Here is a 15,328-nt window from a genome sequence, read left to right as displayed (position 1 = left end):
ATATGGTTTATGACAAATATTAAATAAAATAAATGCAGAGCTATGACCATTAACTATGGGCCAAGTTTTAGCTATCCAAAGCCAAGGTTTATTTTATTAACATTTCAATCATATTATAAACATGAAGTTATTAAACTCATCAACAAAAACCCCACTCGAAAATTCTAAAAGACTCCTCAACCCCATTCTTAGGCCCTTCTTTTTCCAAAGGCCTATTACTTACTTTTCCAAGTTCTGTAAGTGTTCTCTGACTTTCTGTACCAGTCCCAGTTTGGTGTCATTAACCACAAAATCATCACAGCGATAACTGCAAGGAAAATATTAATCAATGTGTGTAAAGAGCTTGAGGAAACCACAGTAATGAAATCACTAAAAGGCCTGGCTGTTGCCAAGATGATCACATGGCTCTGCAGGCAGTTACTGCTGGTGGTAAGTTTAAAGAGGACCTGGAATTCACAATGGAATGTTTTTCAAGAGTCTTTTTTAAAAGCCACGTAGGCAATGAACATGAGCTTCTTTTCACGTTTTTTACTCAAAAGCTCTTCAATTCCTCCTTTGAAAATGAAATAAGCTGCTACATGTGTTACATTCTTTTTAGTGGTGCCTAATACATGGAAAATGAAATAAAAAGCACCGAGTCTTTTCATGTAGCATTAAGCCTAAAGCTTTAAGTTGACACTTCCCAACCCAAATTAATGGGGAATTGGGGGAAGGAGAGATTTAAGTGAAAAGCAGGGAAGAGGTAATTAACCTGTAGGGATATCTGAATAGAAAAACTAAAGTTAAAGCTGCACATTTTAAACATAATTTAATTAAAATAGCTTGAATTCAGATGAGCTGAGAAGAATGCTCTTTCACTCTGAGGCACTACAAAACAAAAGTATAAAACAGTGGCTATATCATTCAGGCAACTGATAAGTGCTTTGAAGAAAAATATTTAAGCTATATTTAAAAACCGATACTCTGTGTGTTTTACAAGTCAAAAAGCAAATAATGTAAGAAATCACACATAATATAAACTTTAACTTGTACACATTAGCATTTAATTTTTTCCTGGGATAAGGCCAATTTTAACAAAAACAATTTACAAGCTGGCACTAAGATATTATTTTGAATATGCTTTGCATGAAACCATTTGTTATTACTATCAAAGAATAATAAAAATAACACTGCCATTCTGAGCAAACAAAACTTTGAAAGCACAGCAGTTAGTAAAAATTAGGTCATCTCTAGCAGATTCCAAAAACATATCTGAAAACCATTTTATTAAAAAGAGGGAGAAAGAGAGAGAAAGGGGTGGGGAAAAGTAATTTTAGAAGATTACACAAAAAAGCATGCTTGTGTCTTTTATTCAGAGAAATGAAAATTTTAAGTGAATGCTTCTCAAAACTGTCACTACAATGTTATATATGTAATTATTTAACACACACTCTCATTAACTGATCACCCAGGCAGTCAATCAAGATTTCTCTAACATATTCTCCGAGCGTCTAAAGTCAATTCCCAACATTTCCACAAAGAGCAAAAGCAGTCTTTTATATCCTGGACCATTTTCTATTATCAAAGTACTACCAGCAGGAGAAAAAATTCTTCATTGGTCCTATAACAACTACATAAAGAAATTAAATTAGTGAAAAGTTTTAATTTTTTGCTCCCTCTCGGCATAAATATTAAGAGGATAAGATCTACTTTGTCTGTAAACTTGGGCTTAGGGCATTTGGTACCTCTATAAACCTTAAGCATTCACTGAAGAATGAAATTGTATTGCTATTCTACTCGAATTTCTGCTTACATTTTTATTTTATGTTTGCGTAAATGTATGCATGTAGTTTGAATAAAACAATCCTCAGTGTCCAAAACTCGAAATGCTAGCATTTATCTGGAAAGTGAAGTCTTTTTTTTTTTTTGAACAACAATAATAAATCTTTATTGAGATTTTTTAACAAAATAATTTTTAAAAACAAAAGCTCCCACATGTAAACAGGAACGTAAATAAGTTAGATGGCATTATTATGTACATCCAAGAATCAAAACATGTTCTGGTAAACATTCCATAATCCGGTAAAATGTTTTGACCCATCACTGTTAAGAGAAACTGTGTATTTAATACTATCAATAACGAAACCTAATCTTTGAACATTATAAAATGGTTTACGGAATATAAACTATACAGTTTAGTTTTTTGTTCCTCCTAGCAATCTGTGTCACATGTATACTAGTCCTAAGATGTATTTTGTCAGTATTAGCCCAAAATGTCCACCATCCCAAATTAACCAGGTTACACATATCTCCTCCAGTTTTCATGGTAGGATGTGTTAGAACCCATATATTACAACATCATTTTTCAAAACTAACCTAATCCTAAATTCTATTCTAACTAGTCTGGCAATCCTTCATTTTATCTCCCTGTCTACACATTCATTAGATACCAAGGCAATTTCACCTTAAAAAATACTGCTAATACACATTTAGATAGTAATTTCTGGTAAAACTGTAGTTTATTTATCAAAAAAATGTGAATTTTTATTTTAGAAATGTAGGTCAAGCATTATCATAGTCGTAGTACTTAATTGAGAATAATGGCTTCAATTTGGAAGATTCAATATACACATTAAACAAAATTAAACAGTTTAAATTATAATTCATATAATTATAATTCTCATTTTTAGATGGCCAAAATATATTGTTTTCTTACTATAAAGTGTTATTTATTCATCATTTATTTTTACTAATTATATTCAATTCACAGTAGTGACATCAAAGGGACAAGTCATCATAGGTCTGAGACCAGGAAAACCGGGTCTGTTTTAACAGAGGAGTGTCTAAAATAAGAGTACATATTTCAATTAGGCCCACAGAGATAGAAAAGAGCCAGGATAATTACAAACAATGCAGAATTTCCAGAAGGAAAACATGAAAATGGAAATGACTGAAGAAATGATCAATGATACACTTGATGACATCTTTGACGGTTCTGATGACGAAGAAGAAAGCCAGGATATTGTGAATCAAGTTCTTGATGAAATTGGAATTGAAATTTCTGGAAAGATGGCCAAAGCTCCATCAGCTGCTCGAAGCTTACCATCTGCCTCTACTTCAAAGGCTACAATCTCAGATGAAGAGATTGAACGGCAACTCAAGGCTTTAGGAGTAGATTAGTCAAAAGAAGTCATACTATTTTGCTTACTTATAATTATGTAGTATAAACCAAGCACAGTGCAGATTTCTTTTACAAAACACATGTATTTTGCAAAAAAAAAAAAAAAATGACCATGAGTGAACAGTTGTTTCCTAACCCATGGCTATTTAGAATCTTTTGCCAAAGAATGACAATGATGCAAAAATGGGAACAGTTTGGATTTTAATTAGAACTATTTAGGAGTGATGATGTGTAAAAAGTTGACTTCTCTTTTGCATGGCACAGAGAAATTATATTCCTTACTTCATGTCAGTTTATGTTCTAAATCTTTTTCACTGAATATAAAAATCTTGTTAAATGCCATTAGGCACCAACTTAAAGAGGGTTGTAAAAATATTAAAAGTATATCGTTAATTCTGTATCTGTTGCTTGTCTTTTGTAAGTGATTATGTGTTATGACCATAGGTGGTTACAGCTGCCAAATTATTTTTAAATGGTCAAAAAGAAAGTGAAGTCTTAAGAGCAAACTCAGATCACTTTTTCTATATTTACACGATGCCATTAATATCTAATTGAAAACTGAACCTCTAACTGCCACAAATAAGTGGTTGTTTAAACAAATAAATTATTTCAAAGTAAATTAAATAACTGATTTATTTCTTATTAAGGTAATCCTTTCTGGTATAACATGAAGTCAGCCTTGGTCATAAAATTACGTTTGTTAAAGTACAGACTCATTTACGGACTTGCTCTGTTCTTCCAGGCCAGTTGGGTCCAGCAGCTTTGCCTCTCTACCCTTTCATCACCAAAGTAAGTTGATCTAGACTCCAGAGCTGTGCAAATGTGGCTACTGCAACTGAGGAATACAATTTTTATTTTTAAAACTTTTAATTAATATAAATTCTTAATAACTGAAGCAGTGTAAAATCTTTTACCATTAAGCACAATGTTATAGTTTGGTAGGATTGTCTTTTGCTTTTATTATTAAATTGTGCAAGATATATGGGAGTGCACAGCTGGGTAAACATGTCATTTCTAGCATTACCCAAAAGCGTATCACCAATCTAGTTTGTATCAACAGAATGAGTCAGTTCAAATGATTTTTCTATGATTTTTCTATGCAACAATGTAGCATTGTAATTGTTTATTTGAACATTTTATGCAGATACCATGAGTTATGGTGACCTATGTAAATCATAATTGGCAATTAAATTAAAATACTTATTTTAATTATTTTATAATTAAATTTTTTTAGCTTAAAAATTAAAAATAGAAAAATTTTTACTTTCAAATGCAGGTATACTGCTGAGAAAGAATCACATGAAAAGAAAAAAGACTCAACAAGGTATGTCACAAATTTCACAAAGAATGGCAATTGCGATTTGCTGCAGCAGAGCAAAGTTAAAAAGCTGCTGGGTAAAAAAAGAGTTTTAAGATAATAAACAACAGTTAAGAGACATTTTCAGCAAATGCATTTCAATTTAATATGAACTGGCTTCAGTCAAAAAATAATTGATAAAATTAGTCACAATCAGTGAAATCAGAATTAAATGTAAAACAAAAACATTCCTGAAGATTTTACAGAACTTGAGCTTGTAAGTGGCCAGCTATAAAACAGCTTGGATTCTTTTTTTCTTTATTTTTTAAAAATACAGCCAGGGTATTCTGTTTCCCAGGCTGGTCTCAAATTCCTGGCCTCAAGCGATCCTCCCACCTCAGCCTCCCAAAGTGCTGAGATTACAGGTGTGAGCCACCGCGCCTGACTAGTTCAGATTCTTGTTCAATGTAGAAAACAATTTTAAGGTGATGAGATGAAAAATTAAATTATTTCAGTTAAGGAAATTATATTTTTTAATTATGAGGAAAAAAGTTAAAAAGATATTTTACAGAAAGTGAAAAATCTTTGAGACACCAAGCAACTGTCAGTGAATAAAAGTCCCTTCTAACAATATTAAAGACCAATTAAGTCAGCATTTGAAAAGTTACAAGTATTTTTAGCTTTAGATGAATTTTAGAAGAGATAATGCCTAATTAATACTATGGGTATATCTGTCTCAAATGACCTTCAAATTTACAGAGAAATGTCTTCATCTATTTGCAGCCTTAAATTTAAAAACTGATCTTATGTTGTAGATATTTTTGAATTCTCTACATCTGTAACTCTCAGCTAGATATAAAAAAGTCAGTTTCCAGCAAGACAGTGTTCCAACATCAGTATTTGTTGGATTTATTTCTCTTACTTTTTCTGCTGTGGGAAACACAATGCAAATATTTGTGCCCTAAGGCAGACTGTATCATGGAAGCAGCTATTAAAATTGTTCAGGCCGGGCATGGTGGCTTATCCCTGTAATCCCAGCACTTTGGGAGGCCGAGCTGGGTGGATCACAAGGTAAAGAGATCAAGATCATTCTGGCCAACATGGTGAAACCCTCTCTCTTCTAAAAATACAAAAATTAGCTTGGCGTGGTGGCACACGCCTGTAGTTCCAGCTACTCAGGAGGCTGAGGCAGGAGAATCGCTTGAACCCAGGAGGCGGAGGTTGCAGTGAGCTGAGATCGCGCCACTGCACTCCAGCCTGGCAAAAGAGCTAGACTACGTCTCAAAAAGACCCAAAAATTGTTCAGTACATATGCACAAATGCTCTAAATCATCACCAGTTTATGGAACTGTTAAAAGAAATAGAAGGCAGTGAATTTAATGACCACATTATTAGCTAATGTTGGTTGCTTGAGTCAAGGAAGAGTTTTGCAAAGATTTACAATTCTGTTAACTCTAATTCAGATTTTCTTGAAACAAAAGAAATGCTTGCCAATATTCGACAATCAAAGAGTAAACCAGGAATAGATTTTTAGAAATCTCAGTGTGATTTACATTGTTACCCCTATATCACAATGCATATCAATTAGCTAGATTTGAAGATCCAAGGAGAGAAAAAGCTTATTCATGACCTAGCTAGACAGGTATAACAATTTACATTAAAATTGAAGCTTTTTATAATATAAATCAATGATCGTACACATTTTTCAACATGAATTAACATGCAGCAGCCCAGCACTGTGTAAAGTGGCTGCAAACCCTATGAAAAAAAATACAACAAACGCTTTGTTGATTTGGATAAACTTAGAGTTGATTTTCAATTTATATGATGCCCCTTTGAATTTGACGTTGATAATAAGAAGTTTTCACAAGTGTTAGTGGACTTATTAACCTGCATGGATATTTTGACAGTGCTGCACTTCTTCTGAGTCAAATCAATTATTCTTAAAAGAGTAATTTTTGTCAATACAGATACAAATACTGGAGAAAAACTGTTTGGTACTCCATTTATTGGAAAACAATGTTTAAAACAGTGTAAATCTACTTTTTTAACTGCAATTTTTATGAATCTAAATACAGATCAAATATTTTTTATCAAAATTTCACGAGTTGAGATGTACTTAAAATTGTAAAATACACAATGGATTTCAAGGATTTCATGTAAAAAAGTGCAAACTATCTCTAATAATTTTACATTGATTACATGTTGACACAGTATTTCTGATATACTGGGTTAAAAAATGTACAATCAAAAGTAATTTCACCTGTTTCTTTTTGCTTTTTTAATATGGCTACTAAAATACTTTAAATTACATATGTGACTTGAATTATTTCTCTTTTATATAACACTGCTAATGTAGGGAATCTAAGATACTACCTGCTCCAAAATTCTATAATACTAACATAAAGAGATAATAAATTAACTTTATTGAACTATAAGAACTCAATTTTATAGTCGGGCGTGGTGGCATGTGTCTGTAATCCCAGCTACTCAGGAGGTTGAGGCATGAGAATTGCCTGAACCTGGGAGACAGAGGTTGCAGTGAGCAGAGATCATGCCACTCCACTAGGCAATAAAGTCAGACTCTTGTCTCAAAAAAAGAAAGAAAAAAGAACTCAATTTTAGGCCAGCCTGGGCAACACAGCAAGACTCCATCTCTATGAAAATTAAAAAATAAAAAATTCCCTGGGCAAGGCGGCTCACGCCTATAATCCCAGCACTTTGGGAGGCCAAGGTGGGTGGATCACCTGAGGTCAGGAGTTCGCGATCAGCCTGACCAACATGGTGAAACCCTGTCTCTACTAAAAAAATACAAAAATTAGCCAGGAGTTGTAGCGTGTGCCTGTAATCCCAGCTACTCGGGAAGCTGAGGCAGGACAATCGCTTGAACCTAGGAGGCGGAGGCTGCAGTGAGCTGAGATCGTGCTACTGCACTCCAGCCTGGGCAACAGAGTGAGACTCTGTCCCCCCCCCCAAAAAAAAACAAAGCAAAAATAAAATAATAAATAAATAAATAGCCAAGCATGATGGTGTGCACCTGTAGTGCCTCCCAGCTACTTGGGAGGCTGAGGTGGGAAGATCACTTGAACTCAGGAGTTGGAGGCTGCAGTGAGCTGTGATCACGTCACTACACTCCAGCTGGGTGACAGAGACCCTGTCTCTAAGATATTTTTTTAGTTTTTTGTAACTATATTTATTTTTTTGAGACAGGGTCTCATTCTGTCACCCAGGCTGGATTGCAGTGGCCCCATCTCAGCTCACTGCAACCTCCGTCTCCCTGGCTCAAGTGATCCTCCCACCTCAGCCTCCCAAGTAGTTGGGACTGCAGGCACGCTACCATGCTTGGCTAATTGTTTAACTCTGCTTCCCAAAGTGCTGGGCTTACAGGCATGAGCCACTATATGCCTCTCTCTCTCTCTCTCTCTCTTTCTACTGAGACAGGGTCTTGCTCTGCAGCAATGCTATCACAACTCACTGCAGCCTTGACCTCCTGGACTCAAGCGATCCTCCTGCCTCAGCCTACCGAGTAGCTGTGACTACACGCATGAGCGACCATGCCTGGCTAATTTTTTTTACTTTTGTAGTGGCAGGGTCTCACTATGTTGCCCTGGCTGGTCTCAAATTCCTGAGCTCAAGCAATCCTCCCACCTCAGCCTTCCAAAATGCTAGGATTACAAGACTGAGCCACTATGCCCGGCCATAACTCAATTTTATTTTGGCTGGATTTGTTTTTCGCTGGTTTAAAATTTTTTTTTTTAGGTTTTTACAACTATCTCTATTTCTCAAGAGCCAATTCTAGGTGTTCCTATAGTCAGTCACTAAGAGGGACATTTATTTTAAGAATATAACTTTTGTTTTTCTACTGTTTGAATTTCATATTATACAAGTTGTATATATTACTATGATTGTTGTTACCGCTATTCTTTAAGGAAAACAGCTGCTTCCACAGGTCAAAGCTTCTAAGGTGAGAGTACCTGTCAACGTGGCAGAGGATTAGTAAATGTTAGTTTCCTTCCTCTGTGTAACTAGCCTCACAGCACATTCCTCTCTAGCTACCTAGATTCCCCTGGTTTGATTTCTTTTTCCTCTGTGATCAGAGGTCAAAAGAAAGTAAGTAGCAAAGGTGGGAAATAAATGAAAATGTAAATGTTACCGGGTTGCTTTAGTCTTCAGATGAGACACAGCTTTCAAACTGGAAATTGTCCCACTAATATTGGGGTTTAAAAAGGCAAACAGACTGGCCAGACGCGGTGGCTCACGCCTGTAATCCCATCACTTTGGGAGTCCAAGGTGGGCAGATCACGAGGTCAGGAGATTGAGACCATCCTGGCTAACATGGTGAAACCCCGTCTCTACTAAAAACACCCCCCCCCAAAAAAAATTAGCCGGGCATGGTGGCGGGCACCTGTAGTCCCAGCTACTTACGGGAGGCTGAGGCAGGAGAATGGCATGAACCCGGGAGGTGGAGCTTGCAGTGTGCTGAGATCAGGCCACTGCATTCCAGCCTGGGCGACAGAGCAAGACTCCATCTCACAAAAAATAAAATAAAATAAAATAAAGGCAAACAGATGGATTTAAAAGTTCTAAAAATCTTTTCTTGATTCGCTACAGTTGTATTGAAGCTTTTTGGTCAGAATTATGCATACCTCAGACACTGGGAAAAAAATTTAGCCACTCTTCTTAATTTTCCCTTCAAGAAGATTATGCCAGAATAAGTGGTACAAAAAAGTACGTAACTCATAGGTTGTGTTTCAAAAACGTGTAGATTGGTCCTCTGAAGCCTAGAATGCATATCCTGCTTTGAAATAAATGTTACAAAACACAGTTAAACGTTCTAGGTAGAAATACATGTTTCCCAAAATGTAGCTGAAATCCATAGTATTTGAAAAAGCTCGATTTCTCCTTTCTTACTTATATACTACTGGCACTGAGAAACTGACAGGAGAGGCCTAGGCAGGATTCAGATAATCTGACTGGCCTCTAGGAGAGGAGGTCCAGGCTCAGCATCTTCATATACATAGGACTTCATGTAATAAACAGAAGTCAGGAACTACCTACATTATATGACCAACTTTTAGGCTATAAAATTTATACCTAAGCAAGTTTTTACTTACTGATTTTAAATGACTCTTCAAGAAAAGATGAGCTCTACTGTTTTTTTTTTTTTTGAGACAAGGTCTGGCTCTGCCACCCAGGCTGGAGTGCAATGGCGTGATCTCAGCTCACTGTAACCTCCGTCTCCTGGGCTCAAGCCATACTCCTACCTCAGCCTCCCGAGTAGCTGAGACTACAGACACGTGCCACCATGCCCAGCTAGTTTTTGTATTTTTAGTAGAGATGGGTTTCCGCCATGTTGCTCAGGCTAGTCTCGAACTCTTGGGCTCAAAGCCATCCGCCCGCCTTAGCCTCCCAATGTGCTGGGATTACAGTTGTGAGCTACCGTGCCTGGCCTAAAGATAAGCTCTACTTCTGACGGACTTTTTGTCAGATAAGGACTATATTTAATAGAAAGAAAGCAGTATTTACGAAAAAGTAAGTACACTGAACATTAAAAAAAAACAAAATACTTGAAAATTGTACTAGGGTACATATTAGAGATGTTAGATAAGGAAATAGGATATAAAAAAGGAAGGTAAAAAGAATATTGGTGTCTTTACTTCTAAGACAGACAAGTAACATTATCATCTTGGCTATGTAAAGATTAGTCTCAAATCCAAATTCATTGAGCCAAATGTGATCATAAAGTAGTTTTAAACTCATTTAAGCCAACAGCTAATAAACTCCTAATTAAATGTACAGTATAGTATAATATGCATACTGATGTTAGACAGGATATATACAACTGATTTTACTACTGTGCACTGAAAAAAGATACATCAAGTAGCAGGTAAATTTTCATAAGAAACACAAGCTACTTATTTCTATTATATAATTAAGGAGGTAAACAATGAATAAAATCAGCTTGAAAATTATTTCAAATTCTGTTGACACTAATAAACAACAAAAATGAAACTGCTCAATTTTCTCATTACACTTATACTTTATATATGCCTTTTTAGATTTTGATTTATTTCTAACTTCTAGTATTTAACCTTGCCTAAAACCTTGCTACTTTTCTTTCTATACACTCTCAAAAACTCATCTTTTTTCTCTTCATTTCAAAGAACATTCTTTTCTATACTTTGGTTACTTCCTTTGGTACATCTTTTTCCCTTTTCCCTGAGAAACTTTCAATTCCATAGCTATCTGTAACTGAACTAAGTATAGTATTTGATGGTCCCCACAATGTCAGCCTTGCTTAGATATTCTTATCTCCTACCCCTTCCCTCCCAATCTTCCCTTTCACTTCAGTGTTACCTGCTCTAGTTTTAGAGTTAAGCTTTCATCCCATATACCATGAACTCTCTTACCCCTCGGTATTTTCCATTTCGCACCATTCACTTATTTAATGGCAAAACAATATTCCTCATTCAGTCATCTCCATCTTTACATTTTTCCCCCACTCTCCAAAAATGAAAACACACAGCATGGCTCAATCGTTTTCTTGTCCTAAAATTTAATGTAGGTTTACTTCCTTTAAAAAATTCTAACTTTAGAAACACTCGTTTCCTTCCTGTTTTTGCCCTGCACTACTTGCCCCCTCTAATTCTAAAAGACAAAACACTAGTCTACTAAAGTCAAAACAATAACTTTGGATTGAAATCCAGCTACTTCCCCTTTCACTAGTTTTGGTTAATAAAGTTACTTTCTTTCTACCAGACCTCACTCATATTAACTGGACTCTACAAGCAGTGAGCATCCAGACCTGCATTTGGTTACAAAAGAAGCCTTCAAGCTATTTTCATCAGCTTCCTAATCAAGTTAAAAAATAAACCACAAAACTGAGTATCCACTACCCTCTCTATATATATTCTATATATATGTATATATTTGTATTAATAAATTATATATACAATTAAATCTAAATTATATATTACAAAAAAGAACAATTTTTAAAGAATGAGCTAGAGATGAAATAAACTATATTAAATTCTTGCTATTCACAATATCTTCATACTATTATTAAACTAATTTCCTTTTTTTTTTTTTTTTAAAGACAGTGTCTCCCTGTGTTGCCCAGGCTGGTCTCGAACTCCTGGGCTCAAGGGATCCTCCTGTCTCAGCCTCCCAAAGTGCTAGGATTATAGGTGTGAGCCACCATGCCTGGCCATAATTTCTCAAAGTACAATATACCATAAGGTAAAGGTTTGACATTAATGACAGTGAATATAGATTCATACTTCCTATCATCTTCATGTTAATTTTTAAACATTTTGTCCAACTTATCAGGTCTTATTAGTCTGTGTTTTTATTAGATAGCCAATAATTTTATCCTGTAATATGTCTGATGAGCACAGAGTAGGAAAATGTATCCATTTGCCCTTTTCTTGTGTTTACATCATCGTCACTATCTTGCAGAATTTAAAACCTTTTAAAACATGTGTCCATGTGGCTACACATATTATATGGAAGGAATAAATCCATATAACTAAGCAGATATAGAATGCAAAATGCTCAAAGTAAACAGAATGAGGACACCACAGGTGAAACTGATTTAGGAGTCTGTGTGTAACTCATGGCACATAATCATCAAATCTACAGACCTCTGGCAGCAGGTGTTAAATATTTGACAAAGGTTTCTTTTCTCCTCCCAAATAAAAAGGTATACTGTTCTAAACTCTCTTCCCATACTGCCAGTACATTATTTTGGAGACCACTGCACTAAAAACTAGGTCCCTAGCACATAGTAGCTTCTCAAAAAATGTTATTTATTGAGTAAAATATGTCTTTTTTTTTTAATGTTGTTCACAATATGTTTGAGGACCATCATGTAAACCACGATCTGTCCCAAGTAAACATTTTGAAGACGAAAACTGAGGGAGAAAAGGACTACTTTTTATAATATCAAGTTTTCTTCATAAGGGTCATTACCTTCACTCTGTACCTTTCTTTAACACATTTATTCCTAGGTGTAACCAATAGTTTTGTCATTCTGTTGAATATTTTTGCTTGGTCATTTCCATTTTCAACTGATGACTACTAATAAAGAGAAAGCTATTAGTTTGTGTACATTTCTCACACATCAGCTTTCCAAAGCGTCTTACATTTAATCGTCATTGCTGTTTTCTACTAGAGTCCCCCTGGGCTTTCCAGCTATTCTATTGTATCATTTCAAAGTAGAAATAATTTTTTGTTTCCAATATTTATGCCAATTATTTGACTTTCTGTCTACTGTCTTACTGCAATGGCTAGAACTACCAAAACAATGCTTAATAATAGTGACAATCATGTAAATGATGACAGGAAGTATTAGTCTCGTTTCTGATATAATGGAAATGGCTTTAGCATTTCATCATTTAGTAAATGATGTTTGCTTTCTGGTTTTTGGCAAACTATAAGAGCTTAAGTTTCTGTTTATTTCAATGTTATTAGTTTTTTAAAACGAGAAATGGCTACTTATAAATGTATATTTTGCTTCCAATGGGACAATAATTTGAGGTTTGCTTTAATAATGAATATGTTCATAGAACTCAGGTGAAATTAACTCTACTTGGTAATTATATAATTTTTCTTTTTGATAGCTTACTGGGTTAGATTTGCTTTAAGTTATAGTTATTTCCAACTACAGTATTTTATTTAGTAAAATTGGCTTATTTTGTTTTTAGAGTTTCTGTTAGATTTCTATCTTAAGGTTTTGAAAGTTTATAACATTAATATACTTAATGTTAAATTTTAATAGTTTGAGGCTGCACTGTCCAATAGTAGCTAGCAGTCACATGGTGCTATTTAAATATTAATTAAAATAAAAAACACTTAATTCTTCACACTAGCCACATTCAATTGCTCAATTGCTACCATACTGAATAACATATATGTCATACCCAAGACAGAGAAAAATCTCTACCTCTTTCTCAGCTTTAAAATTCTAAGTTTTTTTCAATTCCTGTTGTTAGTGCTATTGAAGTTACTCAAGTCAAGACTTCCACATCATGTCCTTGAAGAACTAAGAAAATATTCCCAAAGCAAACCATTCTTCACTCATCTGAAACAAGGAGGAATAATCATACAAATAAAACATTTTTTTATGCAACAGTAAAGAAACAAGTCCTTTAATTTACTGGCAACAAAGCTATCTTTATACAGTAAGCCATGCATAACACTAATACCAAAAATAAATAAATAAATAAAACCTCTTATGCAACAAACACCCCTGAAACATGACAGATCCTTCATTAAGTTTCACCAGCTCCTTTTCATTCACTTCTAAGACATTTTGATATTTACGGGCAAATTTGACCTCTGGTTTTATTATAAATGACAGTAATACTGAAAAAAAAAAAAAGCAAGCTGATATTCTAGTGACTTCACCTATTTCAAACTGAGAAAGGTTAAAATCTAAAAGAATTTGCTTAGGAAGCAAGAGTATTTTTAAATTCTCTTACTAAACTCTGATGTATTGCCATCAAATAAGCCAGTTATGGAAAATCAGAAGAATACCTGCAGAGCAAACCCATATCCTTTGTTAAAAGCAGACAAGTACCAGCATATCTTAAGGAAGAACCTTTTATGTTTTAAGATTATCTCTATTAGAAAGTTTCTTCTTAAACTTCAAAATATTGTTTTTAAATAAACAAAACTCTCCCTGTTGTCTAATTTTTTACATTGAAAATTTGCATCCAAATCGTTTATAAGAACATCAACAAAATATTTTCCTTTTTAAAAATTTTTAATCACAACTGCTGTAGGAAATGATTCATTATCTATTTAAACTCACAAATAAAGCTTTATGTTCATTTTAATTAAAATTGCCATTTATTACGAGTGTTTAAAATCTGAAATTCAAGCCTCTTTTCTAGACAACTGATTCATATTTCACAATATTTCTTCATTTGAAAGGATGCTTTAAAACATTACCTGCCCTGAAGGAATATACTTTTAATATTCCTTTCATAATTCTTCATTCTCAAAAATTCAGCTATTATTGATAAGGATATCGAAGTTGACAAGACTATGTCAGATGTCAAAAATTATTGGTTCAGTATTTTAAATCTATTAAATACAAAGGTCTACCTCCATAAAAAAACCAAAGTTCCTAATTTTAATCTTTGTTTCTTCTCAATCACAATAATGTACACCACATACAATTCCATTTGTATTGGTTAAGGGAGGGAAATTGGGATGGGAGCAAATGAAATATTACCTAACAAACAGTAAACTAAACACTAGCTCTTGTGTGAAATCTTGGGAAGATTTTTATTTTCATCGAAATCTTAATTTACCTTTCATTTTCAAGTTAATCTGCTTATCTCCTTAAGAAGTGGGTTTGTGTCAAATCAGAATCATTCCTTTTCGCACTGCTTTCTCTCTTAATGAACAGTAACCTGATTTATATTGTTCTGCCTGGTTAATGCATGCTTCCTCTCTGGGCCCCTGTTTACATCAAGGTGGAGGGGCACTGCTCTACAAGGGTGTCCATCTTGGGAGGGAAATGAAGTAGTTCACCTACATCATGATTTAAGTTGTCTGCAGGAAAAATGTTACGTGGCTCTTTAGTCCTTCAAGATGATCAGGGGACACAGTATTATAGATCTGATGTAACCTTCCCCATTTCTGAAAGACAGTTAACAAAATTCAGTCTTTCAAACGTATGTCACCTGCTCTGCACCAGACACTGCATACTAGGGAAGAATACAAAGATCTGAGATATGGTATCTGCAGTCTCCAAGGACATTTACAAATAACTAACATGCAGCATGAAATTATAAGTATTCCAAGAGCTGTGAGTTCAGGAAAGATTACATTCAGCTACAACTGGAGCTGGGGAAAGAGAA

At 34.6% G+C, this 15,328-nt stretch overlaps 1 protein-coding gene and 1 long non-coding RNA gene across 13 annotated transcripts in view; one reads left to right on the top strand and one right to left on the bottom strand.

Moving 5' to 3' along the window:
* The window catches only part of USP3 (ubiquitin specific peptidase 3), an 88,612-nt gene that overhangs the window by 37,237 nt on the left and 36,047 nt on the right, over positions 1-15,328 (bottom strand). For all 10 annotated transcript variants that reach the window (XM_016928337.4, XM_063795117.1, XM_016928336.4 and 7 more), the window contains one exon: positions 224-307. In XM_016928337.4, the coding sequence (XP_016783826.1) occupies positions 224-307 (84 nt within the window). The remainder of the gene's footprint in view (positions 1-223; positions 308-15,328) is intronic.
* The window catches only part of LOC104002339 (uncharacterized), a 94,631-nt gene that overhangs the window by 46,660 nt on the left and 32,643 nt on the right, over positions 1-15,328 (top strand). The window contains exons 4-6 of one of the 3 annotated variants that reach the window (XR_001710003.4): positions 3,903-3,949; positions 4,437-4,484; positions 13,451-13,591. This is a non-coding gene — a long non-coding RNA (uncharacterized LOC104002339). Of the gene's footprint in view, positions 1-3,902; positions 3,950-4,436; positions 4,485-11,216; positions 11,353-13,450; positions 13,592-15,328 lie in introns of those variants that run through there. The other 2 variants (XR_001710002.3, XR_001710004.3) reach the window with 2 other exon arrangements.

The sequence above is a fragment of the Pan troglodytes genome, chromosome 16, assembly GCF_028858775.2.
Source record: "Pan troglodytes isolate AG18354 chromosome 16, NHGRI_mPanTro3-v2.0_pri, whole genome shotgun sequence".
In the NCBI taxonomy this organism is placed as follows: domain Eukaryota; kingdom Metazoa; phylum Chordata; class Mammalia; order Primates; family Hominidae; genus Pan; species Pan troglodytes.
Note: the sequence above shows the minus strand (reverse complement) of the source record. Positions and strands in the feature narration are given on the sequence as shown.